The 18,672-nt window shown below is 39.4% G+C and overlaps 1 protein-coding gene across 1 annotated transcript; it reads right to left on the bottom strand.

Moving 5' to 3' along the window:
* Window positions 1–3,834: 3,834 nt before the first annotated feature.
* Window positions 3,835–5,312, bottom strand: LOC110677030 (leucine-rich repeat-containing protein 40-like). Its single transcript, XM_021847497.1, has 2 exons — window positions 5,247–5,312; window positions 3,835–5,183 (listed from the first exon to the last, which is right to left on the bottom strand). Exons 1-2 carry the CDS (start codon window positions 5,264–5,266, stop codon window positions 3,887–3,889), a joined length of 1,317 nt encoding a protein of 438 aa, XP_021703189.1. The 5' UTR covers window positions 5,267–5,312; the 3' UTR covers window positions 3,835–3,886.
* Window positions 5,313–18,672: the final 13,360 nt, after the last annotated feature.

Raw genomic sequence — 18,672 nt, 5'->3', positions numbered from 1 at the left:
TATAGCTTCCCGTATTTCTTGTTGCGAAAGAATCCTGCATCGATGCAAGATGGCTTCGCACAGGAAAAACACACTAGTTGTTGATTTTAGTGTTTTGCCCAAACGACCTATCTTGGAACAAGTGGAGGAGTTCCTTAGAGATATTATTAAACTCGATTTAGCTGATGTGAAGAACATTCAGCTGCATAACATCAAAAACTGCGTCTTCATCGAAATGAACGACGCAGGTGTAGCACCCCGACTGCAGCAGCAACACCACCTACGGCACTTTTTTGAGTATCAAGGAGTAAGATACTTCATACCAGTGTACGTCGATGGTCCTACAACCACCGTAAGAATCCACGATCTACCACCTCAAATGTGCAACAATGTCATCTCCAATCATCTGCAGCAGTACGGGAAGGTTATTTCGATACAAAATGAGGTTTGGAAGAATTACTTCTCGGGCATACCGAACGGGGTAAGAGTTGTTCGAATGAAAGTGGAGAAACAAATACCTTCGTACATCGTTGTGAACAACCATGGTACATATGTTAGCTGTCCCAACAAAAGCGATCAGTCGACAGCAATCGACGCCGAAAAGCTGAAACAAAAAGCCCCATCCAACTCGATCAAACAGAAAAGGAATTGCGATAAGCAACGTGATACAGTGGACACACCAGCGCAAGCGACTCCAGCCGAGACTGACAACGACGACGACGAAGACGACAATCATAACGAAAGTAACAACAATAACGACAAGGCATGTGAGAACGAAACAGCGACGGACTATGATTCTACGAAGCGGCGGTTGTCAACCGAATCGAACGGAACGAGAGAAGAAAATATAGCGAAGCGATCATGCAATCAGGAAACCATAAAAACCGATCAAGAATGGAAAGTGATAACCAGATCAAAGAAGAAAACGAATTATTAGTTTTGAATATTGTACATTACATTGAAATAAAAGTCAGTTTACATGACACGACACGAATGCACCTCTGGTGTAAAGTGTCGCTAAACTTAAAAAAAAAAAAAATCAATGTTTCACTGTTGTAGAACACCTTTTAAAACGTAAAGTTTGATAAACTTCTTCAATTCAAAGCACTTGACAAATAAAAAATGGTCGCTGATATTACCCATTTTTATTTGCGCTAAGCGATGTTAATTAAGAGTACGAAATACCCATTTATTGTTTTGGAAAATGTACCCTTCTTTTGACAGCTTCGTATCGGCAATAAAAAAGAGTACATGGTACTCATTTAATGGGTACTTTCAAGTTAGCGTGTAGCATTCATCAAAAACTTGTTCTTCGTATCGATCTCTCCCTATCTCGATGGTCCCTTCGATATCGAGATGTGGAGAGGCGACTGTACTTTTCCGGATCATTATGAACTATGAGAACTGAGTACTTTTCTGAATCAATACGTACTATGATGGCTGAGTGTTATTACTTTGAAATTACGAGTAGCCTTAAGGCTAAGTGGCCCGTCATTCGTTTTAGCAACAATGATGACTTTTCAGCTTGCATTTCAAAGTGATAAAACTCAGTCTCGATAGTTTATATTGACTTGAAAATGTATCACTGTACGCGCTAACATGCATAAAGTATGCTGATACTTTTTCAGCTGTGTCAGTGCAAAACCAACTGATTTTCTTTGATTCGAAATCGTGAGAAGAATTAGCAACAATCATTAACGACGAGTACAAATTTCTATGACGGCCTACTTCGCCTTAACATTCTATGGTTCTCGACAAGCAGAAAAAAGCAGGACAAAACTTGAAATATGAAAAATAAATAAGAACACCTCAAAAGAATCTCAAAATCAGGACATGTCCTGCTAAATCGGAACGGATGGTAACCCTACATATACGTTTGGTGCGTACAAAATGAACAGTGTACCTATGAAAACAAACACAGTACATTTATTACATACCTATACGATTAAAATGGTGTCAACATGGGACATACTCATAACTTCACTACAAAAACCTTTAAATCGTCTCTTAGGGTTGGGAAAAATCTTGAATTTCACTCTACAGTAGCCAAGCAAAACAAATCACAGTCAAAAAGCCTTGAAAATAGCAAAACACCCGTTGCTACGCGCAACCCAAAATTACTGCAAAAAAAAAATGTTCTATTTCCCAATAGAAATACAGTACTCACCCGATTTTGTCAGCCCCCGATTTTGTCTGCCCCCGATTTTGTCTACCCCCGATTTTGTCAGCTTTTTGACCCGATTTTGTCAGCCGGGCAATGGCAATGCCTTTTATTAAGTGTTAAAAATCGATATTACCAATATAAGGGAGGGGGTGCCCCTGATCAAAAAAACTGACTACTCCCATGTCCATCGCTCTCTTAAAAGTCCATGTAACCATGTAACACGTCAAAATTTGAAAAATAGGAACAAAATAAAATGACCCGATTTTGTCAGGTTCCCTATTTTGTCAGCCTGAAATTCATCGAGGGGCTGACAAAATCGGGTCCTTACTGTATTAGTAATAGAACGCTAATGGCGCTGTTATCACAAAACTAATTTTAATTTTTTATACCTTCAGTTATGTGTTTTCACTGTTTGTTAAATGCCAATGATTTGTTTTGGTTGTTAAAATTGATTTGACACTTTGAGGCCCGGTACTAAGGCTGTCAGCGCGTGGCAAACTAGATGTTGGTAACACGAACAGTAGCGACATTAGCATTCTTAGGTTAATGCTTCTACTTATTTCCCGCATTTAGAGCCTTCAATGACACTAATGGTTCAGAAAATTCATGCACTCAACATAGGATACTTGATGAGATGAGATTCAAATTTTTGAACTACTGTAGTGAGAAGAGCCACGTGATTTTCGCGAAATTCAAGCCTACTACTATTATCATTCCCAGCACCGCTATAGATGATTCAGTGACGAATGATCATTATATGCCCTACCTTAAACTGCATTCTGATAACACAGCGTAACAAAAATGACATGTTTGCGTGTCTCAAGAACCAAATTATGTGTCTATAGTAGATTTGGGGCTGCTGAATCTGATGCCGTTCTCAGAAATGTTCCAGCACGTCACAATTTTTAGCTACAGGTCGCCAAAGTTGTACAAAACACTGCTTTTATTAATGTTTACATGAAATTTAAAGTACAATTTATCATACATTTTTGTAATCTAATCCACCAAACATGCAAAATAGAACTTGAACTTTCATTTCAGACATAATTTGATTGAAATTGCGCGATTAAATTTCGATTAAACCGATTTTTTCAACATGCTTGCAGTCTCCATACAAAATTCTTCGTTTCTTCTATATGGCAAAATACAACAATTCTCTAAACCATCAAAAAATAACTTTTCCGTATCGAAAATAATACAAACTTTGATGATAAGTATTGTTATACACATAAAGTTTGAATTCAGTGGCAAATTAAGCCAATATATTACCTTACAAGCTGGGAAACTTGCATGCAAGTTGGCTGAAATAGTCATTTTTTGCATTTTCAACAGTCAATATCTCAAAAACTGGACGTGCTATGATATTTCGGAAAACGGCAATGGATTCAGCAACCCTTAATTAAGTGAATAGCGGTATTTTGGTGCTGGAGACAAAAACGTGTTCCGCAGTGTAATCAATTCTTTTCCATCGCAATAAATATTTACGAGCAAATGATCAACGTTTATGGTGCAAAATAAGTGCTTATGTGATGCATAAAGTGTTTAAATTGAATTATATTTTCTCCAAGGGGACCTTGTATGGTAGGTATCGTTTATCGTAACCAGTGATGTTGAATTTGATACCAATTTTCGTACTTGTTTTCCCACATTCAGTTACATATTTGACATTTACATCATTACAGAAAAAAATCTTAAAAGCGTGTAAAATGATAAATTTAATTTATTGTGCTAAATTTTAACCTTTTATTTAATGGAATCTATCTTTATTGCCATCATTTTTACAAGGCTCATAATTTCCCCAAGGGTGCTCTCTATTTTAGACAGTCTATTTCCCATCATTTCACAGTTTCCGCCTTTTATTCGTAATTTATCCTGCTGTTCTTCCAGCACTTTATAAATCATTCGATTCTGTTCTTGAACCACCTGCAATCTGCGATCGGCTTTTCGCTCAGTAGCATAATCACTGCCGGCGCAGCATACATTCTTGACGAATCTTCTACAAGTTTGTCGATCTTGTTGGACCACAAATTTTACCCGAGGGTGCTTGTCCTGCAACCAGTTGCAATTCCAAGGATTTCTGTCACCATACAACTCCAATCCGGCACCCTGGTAGACACCCTCGAAAAATGCTTCTACGTACTCTAGCTTGTTGTCCTCAATATGCAACTTCTTCAGCTTGGGAGTTTCAATGCTATGCAAGTCTAGCTGTTGCAGGCGACACGACTCAAGCCGTACAATTTCCAAAGCTGGTAGCAAGACTGGAACTAGAGAACCAATCAGAAGATTGTTGAACCGAAGGTCCAGAATCTTCAGCTTTGTTAGTCCGTTGAGATGGCTCATTTCGATGTATTCCAACTTATTGTGGTGCAATACCAATGTTTCTAAGGATCCTAATTGTCCTAGGTTTTGTGGAAGACTCTTCAACATATTTTGGCTTAAATCTAATTTGTGTAAACTTAGAAGATTTATCGTTCCGATTACAATTTCACGAATACGATTGGAGCTCACGTCTAACGACTCCAATTCATACAGTTTACCGAACTCAGTGAGATTAACTTTCTCTAACAAATTATTTGCTATACTGAATGACTTCAAATGAATCAATTGATCGATTCGTGGAAGTTTCGATAGCTCATTATCAACTAAAACAAGAGTATGCAAAGCATATTGATGTTTGTCCGTATTCTCGATGATCAGTTGTCGCGTGTGGCTCCGGGTAATCAACAAGCTTTCTAATATCGTGGGAAACTGTACCTCATGCATGACGGAATCGTAGATGAGTAGTTTTTCGAGACGAGTTTTTGTTGAAAAGAAGTGCACCGAAGGAAACGATCCATTTACACCGACCAAGTTGAACTTGTCGAATTTGGGAAGCATCACTGAAGATTGAGCCAAGGAGCTGATGTTCCATTTTTGTTGATTTAAGACAATCACGCACAAGTCGTCACTGGTTGAATTTCGAAGATCTGTGGTGACGGCATCACAATCTATCTGAATGGTGTTTGGTGCAACTTCTGTTGATAGTAGAAGCGCTAAAAAACTGCAAATGTATGAATATATCAGCTGTAGTCGGTTTAGCTTCAATCTTAATAGTGCAAGTTACACAACGATTGGTGAGATCATCTCGAAATGAGTTAATAGTGACTACTGATCGGAATGAATCGTTGACCAATTTACTGTAGTGAAATGATGATAAGAAGCATTTCACACTTGAGCGCACTGAGAAAGCAGTTTTCTCCGGAACGGTCAACCGATCTAAAAAGAATAATAATGTCTTACTTCCTGCTTCTATTCGACGTAAACTGCTTTTTTAATTTTTAAATCTATGTTAGCATTGGTAATTCCCATACAAACTTTAAGGGGCTTGTGCCGTCTCAGTTTCAATCCAAATGAGCTCAAATTTTGGGAGGACACTCAGAATTTGATCTAGAATCAAATGTACGGTGTGTATTTCAAGGACTGTATCGAAAAATAATAAGCAACATTCAAGATGTTTGTTTTCCAAATTCATTGCATTTGTGCACCGGAATTTCGGAACCACGTGCTCGATGGTCGTCCACAAATCCCGTCGTGAATATCGTCTCGATAATAAGAACGATCTCCACCCCCTTCGATGGAAGGGGTCCCAATTCCTGTGGATAAAATCCAGACCAAAGGAAAAGCCACGTGGTGTGACTTTTTCTATACGCTACAATTCTCGCTTTTATCGTGGTCTGCGGTTCTGTTCTAAACGTGACGTTTTAAAACCTCCACTCTGTAGTTAAAACATGTTATACTAATTTCACACATCTTCCATATATTTTATAAGTTTTAACTAATTGGTGATTATATCTTTACACAAACTCACCTGTTTTTATTAATTCAAAACAAAAAACTGTTTTTAACTTTTCTAATTCGATTTTATAATTTTCATTACGTTTTAACTTATTTGCATAAGTAGGGTAAATGTTCCAGTAGTGGAGGTACTCAACACGATTTAACTTCATTTAACACACTCAAAATTTCAATTAATCTTCTATATAAATAAAAATGGAATGGTGTTTGTATGTCACGAAATGACTTACGAACGGGTCAAAGGCTTTGAATGATTTATTCTCCGTTTTGTTCGTAAAGGGTTCCGACGTGTTTGTGTGTATAAAAATCACCGGATTTTCACCGGAAAAGTCGGAAAAACGAGAGTGGACGAAACTGTCATTTTGTATGGGACGATCCATAGCATTTTTCAACAGCCTACTTGATGGCAAGACGAAGTTTGCCGGGACCACTAGTTAATTAATAAATTAACTCAATTACCGTGACCTGCTCTAATTCCGTGTATTGCTTAATACCGTGTATTTGGGAATTATGTAGATTATATATTATTTATTTTTCTAAATGATTGTCACAAACGTTAGCACATTAAGTAGTATTTAGAAAGCCATGACAAACTTGAACTAAAGTTGCACACACAAACAAACAAATAATGTTAGAATGTAATCGCCTGGTGCCAATACACGGTATTAGGGCACGGTTGCTTATGTGTTCCAAATACCGTGTTTTAGTTATAATTCCAAAATGGTGAAGTGAAATATATATTTTATTTCCCGAATCAATCATGCAAACCTCAATACGTTGTTTGATACAAAAGTTTTATTTTTGATGCGTTTCGTTCGTTCAATTGAGAGATGTTTCAAAATGTGACCCGGCAGTCGGGGTCAGATGCACGGTATTTGGAACACTGGTATGTTTAACAACATCAACTGTTACTATGGTAAAAATTTTCAAAATGGTTCAAATCATATTTTTATGCAAAGTATATAAAACGGTCTACTGTATAAAACATGAAAGACTCAAAAATAATCATACGTTATTTTTATCGATTGAATCTTGAGTTTTTTAAACCTCACGATAATAGAGCATGTCACGGTAATGGAAAAATATTTCATCGCAGTAACCAAACAGCATGTCAGTATAAAACAATACCTCCACTATCGGTGCACTGTTCCTTTAGTTGAGGCATGTTTTTAATTTGTGTTCCTATAGTTTTCTTATGGAATCCTGCATTATAAGAACACTTTATCGTAACTTCAAACTTCAAACAAGTGAAAAAAAATTCGGCAGATTCAATTTCAAATTCATCAATTTAATTATGTTTTCAACTAAAGACTAGACTCAGAAAATGTGTGACTCACAAAAATGATCAAAGATGATTCGTTTAAAATCATATACTTCTCAATTTTTTCAGGGATTAGCAACTATATATTAGCCATATATTGGCATAATTTGTTTATTGAATTTCCTCCCCCAAGCTGAATGGTCTCACATTTCTCTTAACATTGCTCATGAGATCTTGGGCGAGGCTTTGCCCATCTTTCTTACACAATTTGTCCTAGTTTTTATTTGAAGCTTTATCGGTTTAGATGTTTTTCTGTTTTTCTTGAACTTTTTCTTCATTATCGCCCAAAACTTTTCGATCGGACGAAGATCTGGTGTTCGCTTTGTACCAATCCAATACAGACCTGGCGTAATGGCAAAAAGCAAGATACGGCCAGAACAGCGTAGGACCACGGTGAGAGCGGTGGAAGGGCAGTAAGCGCTTCCGCAAGCATTCTTCGCGATAAATCTGCCCGTTTGTGGTGCCGATTGTAACGAACGGCTTGCTGTATTGTCCGAACTCGCAGGTCGCCTGTAACAACAGGTACTTCTTCGCGAAATTGTCCGCCTTGATGTATGTCTCGTCGTCCATGACGAGACAGCCTGGCATGACCAGCCACTCACGGTACAGCTTCCGCGCACGCAATTTGGCCACCGTATTTTGCTTGTCAGTCCGGTTTGGCGCCTTCCTGACCTTAAAAACACGTAGGCCAGCCCGCTTCATGGTCTGCTGGACGAACCACTTCGACGAATTGACCTTTTTGGCCACGACTCGGGTGGAAAGGTTCGCTTTATCTTCCGCGCCTTCTCTGGGTATTCCGTTTTCGGTTTTCGGCCACTTTCAGCGCGATGGTTCGATGGTCTTCGTCTCCTGAAACATCTTCACAACGCTGGACACGGTGGAATGGTGGATTCCAAGCCGTTTGCCGATCCATTTGTGCGACTGACCAGGATTATCGATCACCGTGCCCATTATTTGCTGGCGTAGCTCTTCTTTTTCCAAATGCATCTTGAAAACTACTTGACAGATTGCGATAATACTCGATAACACAGCACTCTAAACTAGTATTACCCAAAATTTAATTAATGTTAACCCACACGATAAAAAGTTACGCCCAAAACAAAGTGCCACATTTTTTTCCGAGCTCAATCTTTATCCTGTAGGGGAAGTGCGGGTAAAATTAACATGGGGGAGGGGGAAAATGAAGAGGTTTGTGCTTTTGTTGGAGCATGGAGATGTTTGAATTTGAATTTGGAGAACATCACAGTAGGTTGTTATTTATTTGAATTAATGTAATAATTTTTATTTGCTTTCATTCTGTTTTACACGTTCTTTGAAGAAAGTCAGTTGTGCTTAACACTCTGGTGTATAGTATTTTACTTTGCTTCCACCGTGAATTCCGTCAGTTCCGACAGGTTATGAGCCCAGAAAAGTAGCTATACAGGCCAGATAAAACGTGCACAGTGGTTCGTGGAAGTTAAGTGTTTGACGATGGATATGGATCTCAAAGCTGGTGTGGTTCGTTTGAATTTTCAAAATTAAGACTTGTGGAAGGAACGAATGAAACAGATCTTGATCCGGGAAGGACTTTGGCTCGTCATTGCTGATGATCTCCCCCAAGAATAGGTCGAACTGAAGCTTGGGTTGATAAAGATGAGCGAGCAGCAGCAACGATAGGATATTTCGTGGAAAACAGTCCATTGCTGCTGATCAAAAATGCAGCAACGGCTTAAGAAACGTGGAACATACTACTTACGTGACTATCATGTTCACCAATCGTCAGCCGGAAAAGTTGGGCAAGTAAAACGTTTGTGCAGATTGGAAATGTAAGATGGTGGCAACGTGGAGGAGCATATGATTCGAATGGAAAGCTTATAGAGCGGACTGTGAAAGCAAAACTTCTCAACGCCAGCATAAATCTGAGATGCAGGAGGAGAAAGCAATGAAGGCATCTCAAAAGGAATCTGACAAGGAAGACGATCGGCGCGTTTGCTTTGAATGTGGTAAACCAGGACACCTAAGGAAAAACTGCTACTTTTACCTATCTAAACTGGCAGAACAGCAAAGAATTGTTCGAGAAGCAGGAGAACCAGCGGGAAGTAAAGCGAATGTGGCTGTGCGATCGTGTAATATGTTTCTTGGCAACGGATAACACCCCAACTGGCGGATGGATTATTGATTTTGGAGCTTCACATCACGTGGCATCGGATCGGTCATTCTTCTCAAAAACAACTAGTTTATCGAGGAATATCTAGGGAGTCGATGCCGGTTATGGACCCTTTGCGTATTATGGACCCCCTACAGAAAAACATAAAATTAACACTCAAAGCAACTTTATTTCTATGAAAATCCACCGGGGGAATTTCGATTACATTGTTAGTCAGCAGTTTCAGGCAAAATATTTGGTTTGAGACGCATAAATACAGATATTTGAACAGTTTTGTAAATGAAACCACACAGGAGGGTCCATAATACGCATTTCCAGGTGGGTCCATAATAGGCTCGTCGGCAGCGAGCCGGATTACATGGGAATCAAATGGAGGGTCCATAATACGCAACGTCAAATTTGTAAACAATCCTATTATGGACCCCGGGAGGGTCCATAATAGGCATTCGGACAACAGTTTTTCAAATGCATATTTCGATGGAAAAATCGAATGATTTTGTATGTTTCATAGACGTACTATGAAGTAAAGACATTGCATTTGTTGTTTGACTCCACAAAACGTATATGCGTCTGAGATATAATTGCGGAAAAGCGTCTAGAATAAATTTCAGCTACTAAGGGGTCCATTACTAGCATTGAAACCCTATTTAGAAGATGGAATAGCAGCAAAAGTTGTAGGAATCGGAGAGAATATTACAGGATTTTATGATAGTGGAAATTCAATTGCAGTGACGCTTGGGAATGTTCTGTTGGTCCCTGAACTTAATTGTAAACTTATGTCAGTTCAGCGTATTGTACAATCAGGAGCCTAAGCTATACTGCGCACTATGGCCCTCCGAACATCTAGGGGGAATGGTCCTCCGGAAATCTAGGGGGTTGGTGTCAGGCCCTGCAAGCCAACCGTAAAAACACATCAGCACAGGAACGTCAACGAGAGAATACGGACCGGAACAATCGGCAAAGACGATTGGAAACTCGGTACGTGGAACTGCAAATCTCTCAACTTCATTGGAAGTACTCGCATACTCTCCGATGTACTGAATACCCGTGGTTTCGACATCGTAGCGCTGCAGGAGGTGTGCTGGACAGGAGCATTGGTGCGAACGTTTAGAGGTAATCATACCATCTACCAGAGCTGCGGCAACACACGTGAACTGGGAACAGCTTTCATAGTGATGGGTGATATGCAAAGGCGCGTGATCGGGTGGTGGCCGATCAATGAACGAATGTGCAAGTTAAGAATCAAAGGCCGATTCTTTAACTTCAGCATAATCAACGTGCATAGCCCACACTCCGGAATCACTGATGATGACAAGGACGCATTTTACGCGCAGCTCGAACGCGAGTACGACCGCTGCCCAAGCCACGACGTCAAGATCATCATAGGAGATTTGAACGCTCAGGTTGGCCAGCAGGAGGAGTTCAGACCGACGATTGGAAAGTTCAGCGCCCACCGGCTTTAGAACGAGAACGGCCTACGACTGATAGATTTTGCCGCCTCCAAGAACATGGCCATTCGTAGCACCTATTTCCAGCACAGCCTCAGGTATCGGTACACCTGGAGATCACCTCAGCAGACAGAATCTCAAATCGACCTCGTTTTGATCGATGGACGGCACTTCTCCGACATAACCGACGTCAGAACCTATCGTGGCGCTAACATTGACTCCGACCACTACCTGGTGATGGTGAAACTGCGCCCAAAACTATCCGTCATCAATGATGTACGGTACCGACGCCCGCCCCGGTACAATCTCGAGCGACTGAAATAACCGGATGTCGCAAATGCGTACGCGCAGCATTTTGAGGCAGCGTTGCCGGATGATGGCGAGCTCGATAGGGCCCCTCTTGAGGACTGCTAGAGGACAGTCAAAGCAGCCATTAACGACGCTGCCGAAAGCATTGTCGGATATGTGGAACGGAGTTCAAGAAACGATTGGTTCGACATGGAGTGCCAGGAGGTTTTAGAGGAGAAGAATGCAGCGCTGCTGCAATGCTGCAGCATGGTACGCGGCAAATCGTGGAACGATACAGACTGAAGCGGAAACAGCAAACCCGCCTATTCCGGGACAAAAAGCGCCGCCTGGAAGAGGTGGAATGCCAAGAGATGGAGTTGCTGTACCGTTCTCAAGAAACGCGGAAGTTTTATCAGAAGCTCAACACATCCCGCAAAGGCTTCGTGCCGTGAGCTGAGATGTGCCGGGATAAGGATGGGAGCATCTTGACGGACGGACGCGAGGTGATCGAAAGGTTGAAGCAGCACTACGATGAACACCTGAATGGCGCAGAGAACACAGGCACAGAAGGTCAGGACAACGAAGGCGATGGCTACGTCAGCGGACAGCGGAAACCAACCAGCTCCCACGATGGGGGAAGTTAAGGATGCCATTCAACAGCTCAAGAACAACAAGGCCGCTGGCAAGGATGGTATCGGAGCCAAACTCATCAAGATGGGCCCGGACAGATTAGCCGCTTGTCTGCATCGGCTGATAGCCAGAATCTGGGAAACGGAACAACTACCGGAGGAGTGGAAGCAAGGAGTTATATGCCCTATCTACAAAAAGGGCGACAAACTGGAGTGTGAACATTATCGTGCAATCACCATCCTAAACGCCGCCTACAAAGTGCTATCCCAGATTCTCTTCCGTCGTCTATCACCTATAGCAAACGAGTTCGTGGGAAGTTATCAAGCAGGTTTCATCGACGGCCGCTCGACAACGGACCAGATCTTTTCCGTGCGGCAAATCCTCCAGAAATGCCGTGAGTACCAGGTCCCTACGCACCATTTGTTCATCGATTTCAAGGCTACGCGGTCGATACTATCGTATGCTATGGAAAATCATGGACGAGAACAGCTTTCCCGGGAAGCTCACAAGATTGATCAGAGCAACGATGGACGGTGTGCAAAACAGCGTGAAGATCTCGGGCGAACACTCCAGTTTGTTCGAGTCTCGGCGGGGACTACGACAGGGCGACGGACTTTCGTGCCTGTTGTTCAATATTGCGCTTGAAGGTGTTATGCGGAGAGCCGGACTTAACAGTTGAGGCACGATTTTCACGAGATCCGGACAATTTGTTTGCTTCGCGGACGACATGGATATTATTGGGAGAAAATTTGAAACGGTGGCAGATTTGTTCACCCGCCTAAAACGCGAAGCAACAAGAGTCGGGCTAATGGTGAATGCGTCGAAAACAAAGTACATGCTGGTTGGCGGAACTGAGCGCGACAGGACCTGCCTAGGAAGCAGTGTTACGATAGACGGAGATACCTTCGAGGTGGTGGACGAGTTCGTCTACCTCGGATCCTTGTTGATGGCTGACAACAATGTTAGTCGGGAAATACGAAAGCACATCATCAGCGGAAGTCGTGCCTACTATGGGCTCCAGAAGAAACTGCGGTCAAAAAAGATTCACCCCCGCACCAAATGTACGATGTACAAAACGCTCATAAGACCGGTAGTCCTCTACGGGCATGAGGCGTGGACTATGCTCGAGGAGGACTTGCAAGCTCTTGGGGTTTTCGAACGCCGAGTGCTAAGGACGATCTTCGGCGGCGTACAGGAGAACGGCGTGTGGCGGCGAAGGATGAACCACGAGCTCACTCAACTCTACGGCGAACCCAATATCGTGAAGGTAGCTAAAGCTGGAAGGATACGCTGGGCAGGGCATGTTGCAAGAATGCCGGACAACAACCCTGTAAAGATCGTGTTCGCTACGAATCCGGTCGGAACAAGAAGGCGTGGGGCGCAGCGAGCTAGGTGGATTGACCAGGTGCACCAGGACCTGGAGAGCGTGGGTCACAGTCGAGGATGGAGAGAAGCGGCCATGAACCGAGTGAATTGGCGAATTATTGTTGGCGAGGCTTTATCAAGATAATTGATGTAAAGCCAAATAAGTAAGTAAAGTAAGTAAGTAAGTAAGTGTCGCATCGAGAAGGATGAGAAGACTCCCCAAGTAACACAATTAGTCATAAATAAGCTTAAAATACACCTTTCGTACATCGCCGCTGTTTTGGTTCGAATGTACAATACTAAATTTAAAACACCTTTATAACCGAAAAAGCGCACAAATGAACGGTATTTAAAACATCTTTTCGATTCCACTAGATGTTTTACAATACGTACTTCATACTTCTCAAAGCATTCTGATTTGTTATCTCAATGATATTTCATACATCATTATGACTCACTAGTTGTAATCAAGTTTTCCAGATGTAATAAAGTATGTAAAAATACAAGCGCATTGCCTTTTGCTTGAAATGTTTTGACAGCTCAAGAAAACAAAAACAATAAACAAAAATACTAATCATTGATTTCAAGTGTATGGTGATCAAAAACTAATTTCTTGCCGCATGACATTTTACAGGGATCTTTTGATCGAGTTTTTGAAAATATAAGGTTGTCTCTGTACATAAAGTGTGTGTTTTTTATGTGCCGTGTTAGGTTTCTGGTGAAACTTATAGTTGTACCTCTTGTTATTTCATGCGCCGTTTAAAAGATGCGCAATTGTAACTAGTGTTCCGCGGAATTCATCCGATTGGGTCAGATGCTCATCTGAACAAAGAAGCGACAAATATGGTGGAATCGAGCAGAAGCGTACAGTGCAGGTAAAAAAAATTGTAATAATTATTTACAAAAATCGTGTGATAATTCAATTGATTTGTCAATTGTTTCCATTCAGAAAAAATGTGATACTTGAAATCATCAAGCCTTATGACAGGCTTGAACCCAGTCTCCACCTACTCTGCTGAAAATTGTTATTAATTGATTTCATTATGATGTCAATCATATATACATTTTTCTGACCAGTGCTGTAATATAGCATTGCTTTGGTAGAGATAGACAAAAAAACATATGTCAGAACAAATTTTGCGTTAGAATTAAGTTTCAAAAGCGTATAAAACCATAAAAACACAGAAATAGAAGCATGCTGTTTCATTTCATCAAAATGCGAACATCGTAATCAAGACTAGATGTTAAATTTTCTTGAAAATATTCACAATATCATATTTCGATTCATTTTCTTCTTATCGCTTGCATTTTTTCCACTCCTCTTATTTTTTTGCCACAGATTATGTGTTGCTTCGAAATAACCATCTTCAAAGAGAAACTGAGATGTCGTCGAGACCAATATGCTGAATATGTTTTCCATTTGACAGATAAAAGCATTGTTATAACTTCTTCACCATAACAATCATAACAGAGATGCACTAAATATGTTTTTGAAATCAGCTTTAAAACTATGTTTACATCGATTGAAGGTTGGTTATGGTGAATGCTTTTGTTAAGTATTGTTCACATTAATCAAACAGAGATATAACAAATATAGCAAAAATACAATTTCAACGTTTGCGGTATAGTTATGTTTTACTAAAACATCACCAGAACGGTTTTAATACAGAAGATGTATTGGATTTTATCTTTGAGACCTAAATATAACATCACTTTAGGAGCTCTGACCGAGAAGATGTTTTCTGTGTTACTTGGGTCTTTTAGTAGCACATGTATCAGACGGAGTCTATTGTATGAGAACCATGAATTAAACATTGAGAAGGAGTACTGGAGCATGGCGATGGTTAAGTTTCAATTTAGAGAACATCACAGTAGGCTAAGGGGAAGTAATGTTAATAAGAAAAATGAAATTTTTGCGAAAATCAAGTTTTTTTTTTCTTTTTGTTTTCCAAACATTACATTCATTTCTTATATCTAGGTGTTCTGTGTTATTGGACAACACTATCATCCTAATTTGGTAAAACAAATTTAAGATTTTATTAAAATTTTGTTAACAACATATTACATTTCATTTGCCGTAGCAGTTCAGATTTTTTACAGGTGAGTTGATTTCACCTGCTTATAAGAGAAAAAAAACGCTTTGAATATACTTAACCTAACTTAAACTAAACATATTTTTGCCTGAAATTATTAATTATTTTATTTGACATTTGTTCCAATGTTTCAACATTGGATATTCTATGTAATTCATTGGTACTATACCAGGGAGGAAGGTTCAGAGTCATTTTCAAAATTTTATTTTGAATTCTCTGCAGAGCTTTCTTCCTGGTATTACAACAGCTAGTCCATATTGGTACAGCTTGGTGTATGGCTGGCCTGAAAATATGTTTGAATATCAAAAGCTTGTTCTTAAGACAAAGTTTTGATTTTCTATTAATAAGGGGATAGAGACATTTTACATATTTGTTACATTTGGCTTGTATGCCCTCGATGTGATTTTTGAAAGTTAAATTCTTATCTAGCATGAGCCCTAGATACTTAACTTCATCTGACCAATTTATTGGAACCCCTCGCATCGTGACAGCATGTCTACTTGAAGGTTTCAAATAAAGAGCTTTTGTTTTAAATCTTTAATTTTTGCATGTATGAAGAAAAAATATCCAAACTTTTTTGCAATCGACTACAGATGACACGCAGGCTTCGTCCTTTGGCGGAGAGGCCTGTGTCATCAGCAAACAAAGATTTCTGACATCCCTGAGATAACTTAGGTAAGTCAGATGTAAAAATATTGTATAATATTGGTCCCAAAATGCTGCCTTGAGGAACACCAGCTCTTGCAGGAAGTCTTTCAGATCCGGAGTTCTGATAATTAACCTGAAGTGTACGATTTAACAGATAACTTTGAATTATTCTAACAATGTATGTTGGAAAATTAAAGTTTTTTTATTTTACGATCAAACCTTCATGCCAAACACTGTCGAATGCTTTTTCTATGTCTAGAAGAGCAAGACCAGTAGAATAGCCTTCAGATTTGTTGGAACGGATCAAATTTGTTACACGTAAAAGTTAATGAGTGGTCGAATGTCCATGGCGGAATCCGAACTGTTCATTGGCAAAAATTGAATTTTCGTTGATGTGGGCCATCATTCTGTTCAAAATGACCTTTTCAAAAAGTTTACTGATGGAGGAAAGCAAAATGATTGGACAATAGCTTGAAGCTACTGCAGGATTTTTGTCTGGTTTTAAAATTGGTACAACCTTAACATTTTTGCATTTGTCAGAAAAATATGCTAATTGAAAACATTTGTTAAATATATCAACTAAGAATGATAAGCTACTTTCTGGAAGTTTCTTGATGAGGATGTAGAAAATTCCATCATCGCCAGGAGCTTTCATATTTTTGAATTTTTCAATAATAGTTTTCACTTCTTCCAAGTCAGTCTCCCAGGAAATTTTCGAAAACGTTCTCTTGATTGAGAATATTTTCGAAGTCCTGTGAAACTTTATTTTCAATTGGACTTGTAAGTCCTAAATTAAAATTATGTGCACTTTCAAACTGCATAGCAAGTTTTTGAGCTTTTTCGCAATTAGTTAGTAATAATTTGTTTTCCTCTTTCAACGCCGGTATTGGCTTCTGAGGTTTTTTTCTAAATTTTAGATATTTTTCAAAAGGGGTTAGAGCCAGGGCCCAATTGATAAATTTTATTTTCAATATTTTTGTTTCTTAATTGAGAAAATCGTTTTTTTTTTTAATTTTTTGCTGCAAATCCTGCCATATAATTTTCATAGCAGGATCGCGAGTGCGTTGAAATTGCCTTCTCCTCACGTTTTTGAGGCGGATCAAGAGTTTAAGATCATCGTCTATAATCACGAATTCAAATTTTGGAATTGCAATGCTCCTGGCTTCAACAATGGAATTTGTTAAAGTTTCAAGAGCATTGTCAACATCAAGTTTTGATTGTAAAGAAATGTTAACATCAAGATTAGAGTCAATATACGTTTCATATATATTCCAGTCATCTCGAAAATTGAAAGTGGAGCTGATAGGATTGAGAATCGCTTCATGGGATATTTGAAATGTAACAGGGGCATGATCAGAATCAAAATCAGCATGAGTAACTAATTGGCTACAAAGATTACTAGAGTCTGCCATTGGAATTACTCTGACAACACAGCGTAACAAAAATGACATTTTTGCGTGTTTCAAGGATCAAATGATGTGTCTCGGGTAGATTTGGGGTAGCTGAATCTGATGTCATTTTCAGAAATGTTCCAGCACGTCACAATATTTGGCTACAGGTCGCCAAAGTTGTATAAAACACTGATTTTATTAATGTTTACATAAAATTTAAAGTATAGTTTATCAAACTGTTTGTGATCTAATCCACTAAACATGCTTTTTTGCACTTAAACTTTCATTTTGAATTAAATTTTGTTGAAATTGCGCGATTAAATTTAGATTAAACCGACTTTTTCGACATGTTTGCTGTCTCCATACAAAATTCTTCGTTTCTCTTATATGGGAAAATACAATACTTTTTCAAATAATCAAAAAATAACTTTTGAGCATCGAAAGTATTATTAACTTTGCCTAGAAGTATTATTATACACATAAAGTTTGAATTCTGTGGCAAATTAGGCAAATAAATTGCCTTACAAGCTGGCAAACTAGCATGTAAGTTGGCTGAAATAGTCAATTTTTGCATTTTCAACAGCCAAAATCTCAAAAACTAGACGTGATATGATATTTTTGAAAATGGCAATGGATTCATGTAACGCTTCTACAATACAAATGTGAAACGAGCTCACTAGTTGATAATATATCCTCGACTGAACAGTCATATTCTCGGAATCAACACGCATAAGCAGGGATAAAAAACATCAAATCGCTGGTGCACGAGAACGCCAAGCTTGGACCATCACCAAGCATTTGACATATTCTAATTAGCGTAATCAACTATAAGCCATTTTATGAGACGTTTCGAATCATATGGTTTCCGTTTGTTTACCAGCTGGCTTATAAGCCATTTTACGAGACGTTCGAATGACGTTTTCTGGCGGGCCGCTCATTGTTGTTGTTCAAAAAACTAGCCTGATATCTGAATGGCGCTGGTCACATTTTTGTTGGCAATGATGTTCCCGTCTCTTTCAGCGCATGTTTCTACTCGGTTTACATGTATTATGTTACCTGTAAATGAAAAATATCTTCTCTGCCTGCTGATTTCAATTTTACATGCGAAAATTAAAAACTTTGTTACACTGCCACCAGCGCCATTGTTGAATAAGCTCCTTCCAAATGTAGCGCTAGAAGAATCGTAAATAAATCGGCCCGCCAGAAACTTTCAAAGCTGGTAAACAAACGGAAACCATATGATTCGAAACGTCTCATAAAATGGCTTATTATCTTTTATGAACGTCGAAGAAATGATTGAATATTATTGCGTTTCACGCTTTTTGCTCATGTGTGTATGATACATCCATGGATGCATCAAGCATG

Source organism: Aedes aegypti, chromosome 2 (genome assembly GCF_002204515.2).
Source record: "Aedes aegypti strain LVP_AGWG chromosome 2, AaegL5.0 Primary Assembly, whole genome shotgun sequence".
NCBI lineage: Eukaryota > Metazoa > Arthropoda > Insecta > Diptera > Culicidae > Aedes > Aedes aegypti.
This window is presented reverse-complemented; position numbering and strand designations above follow the sequence as displayed.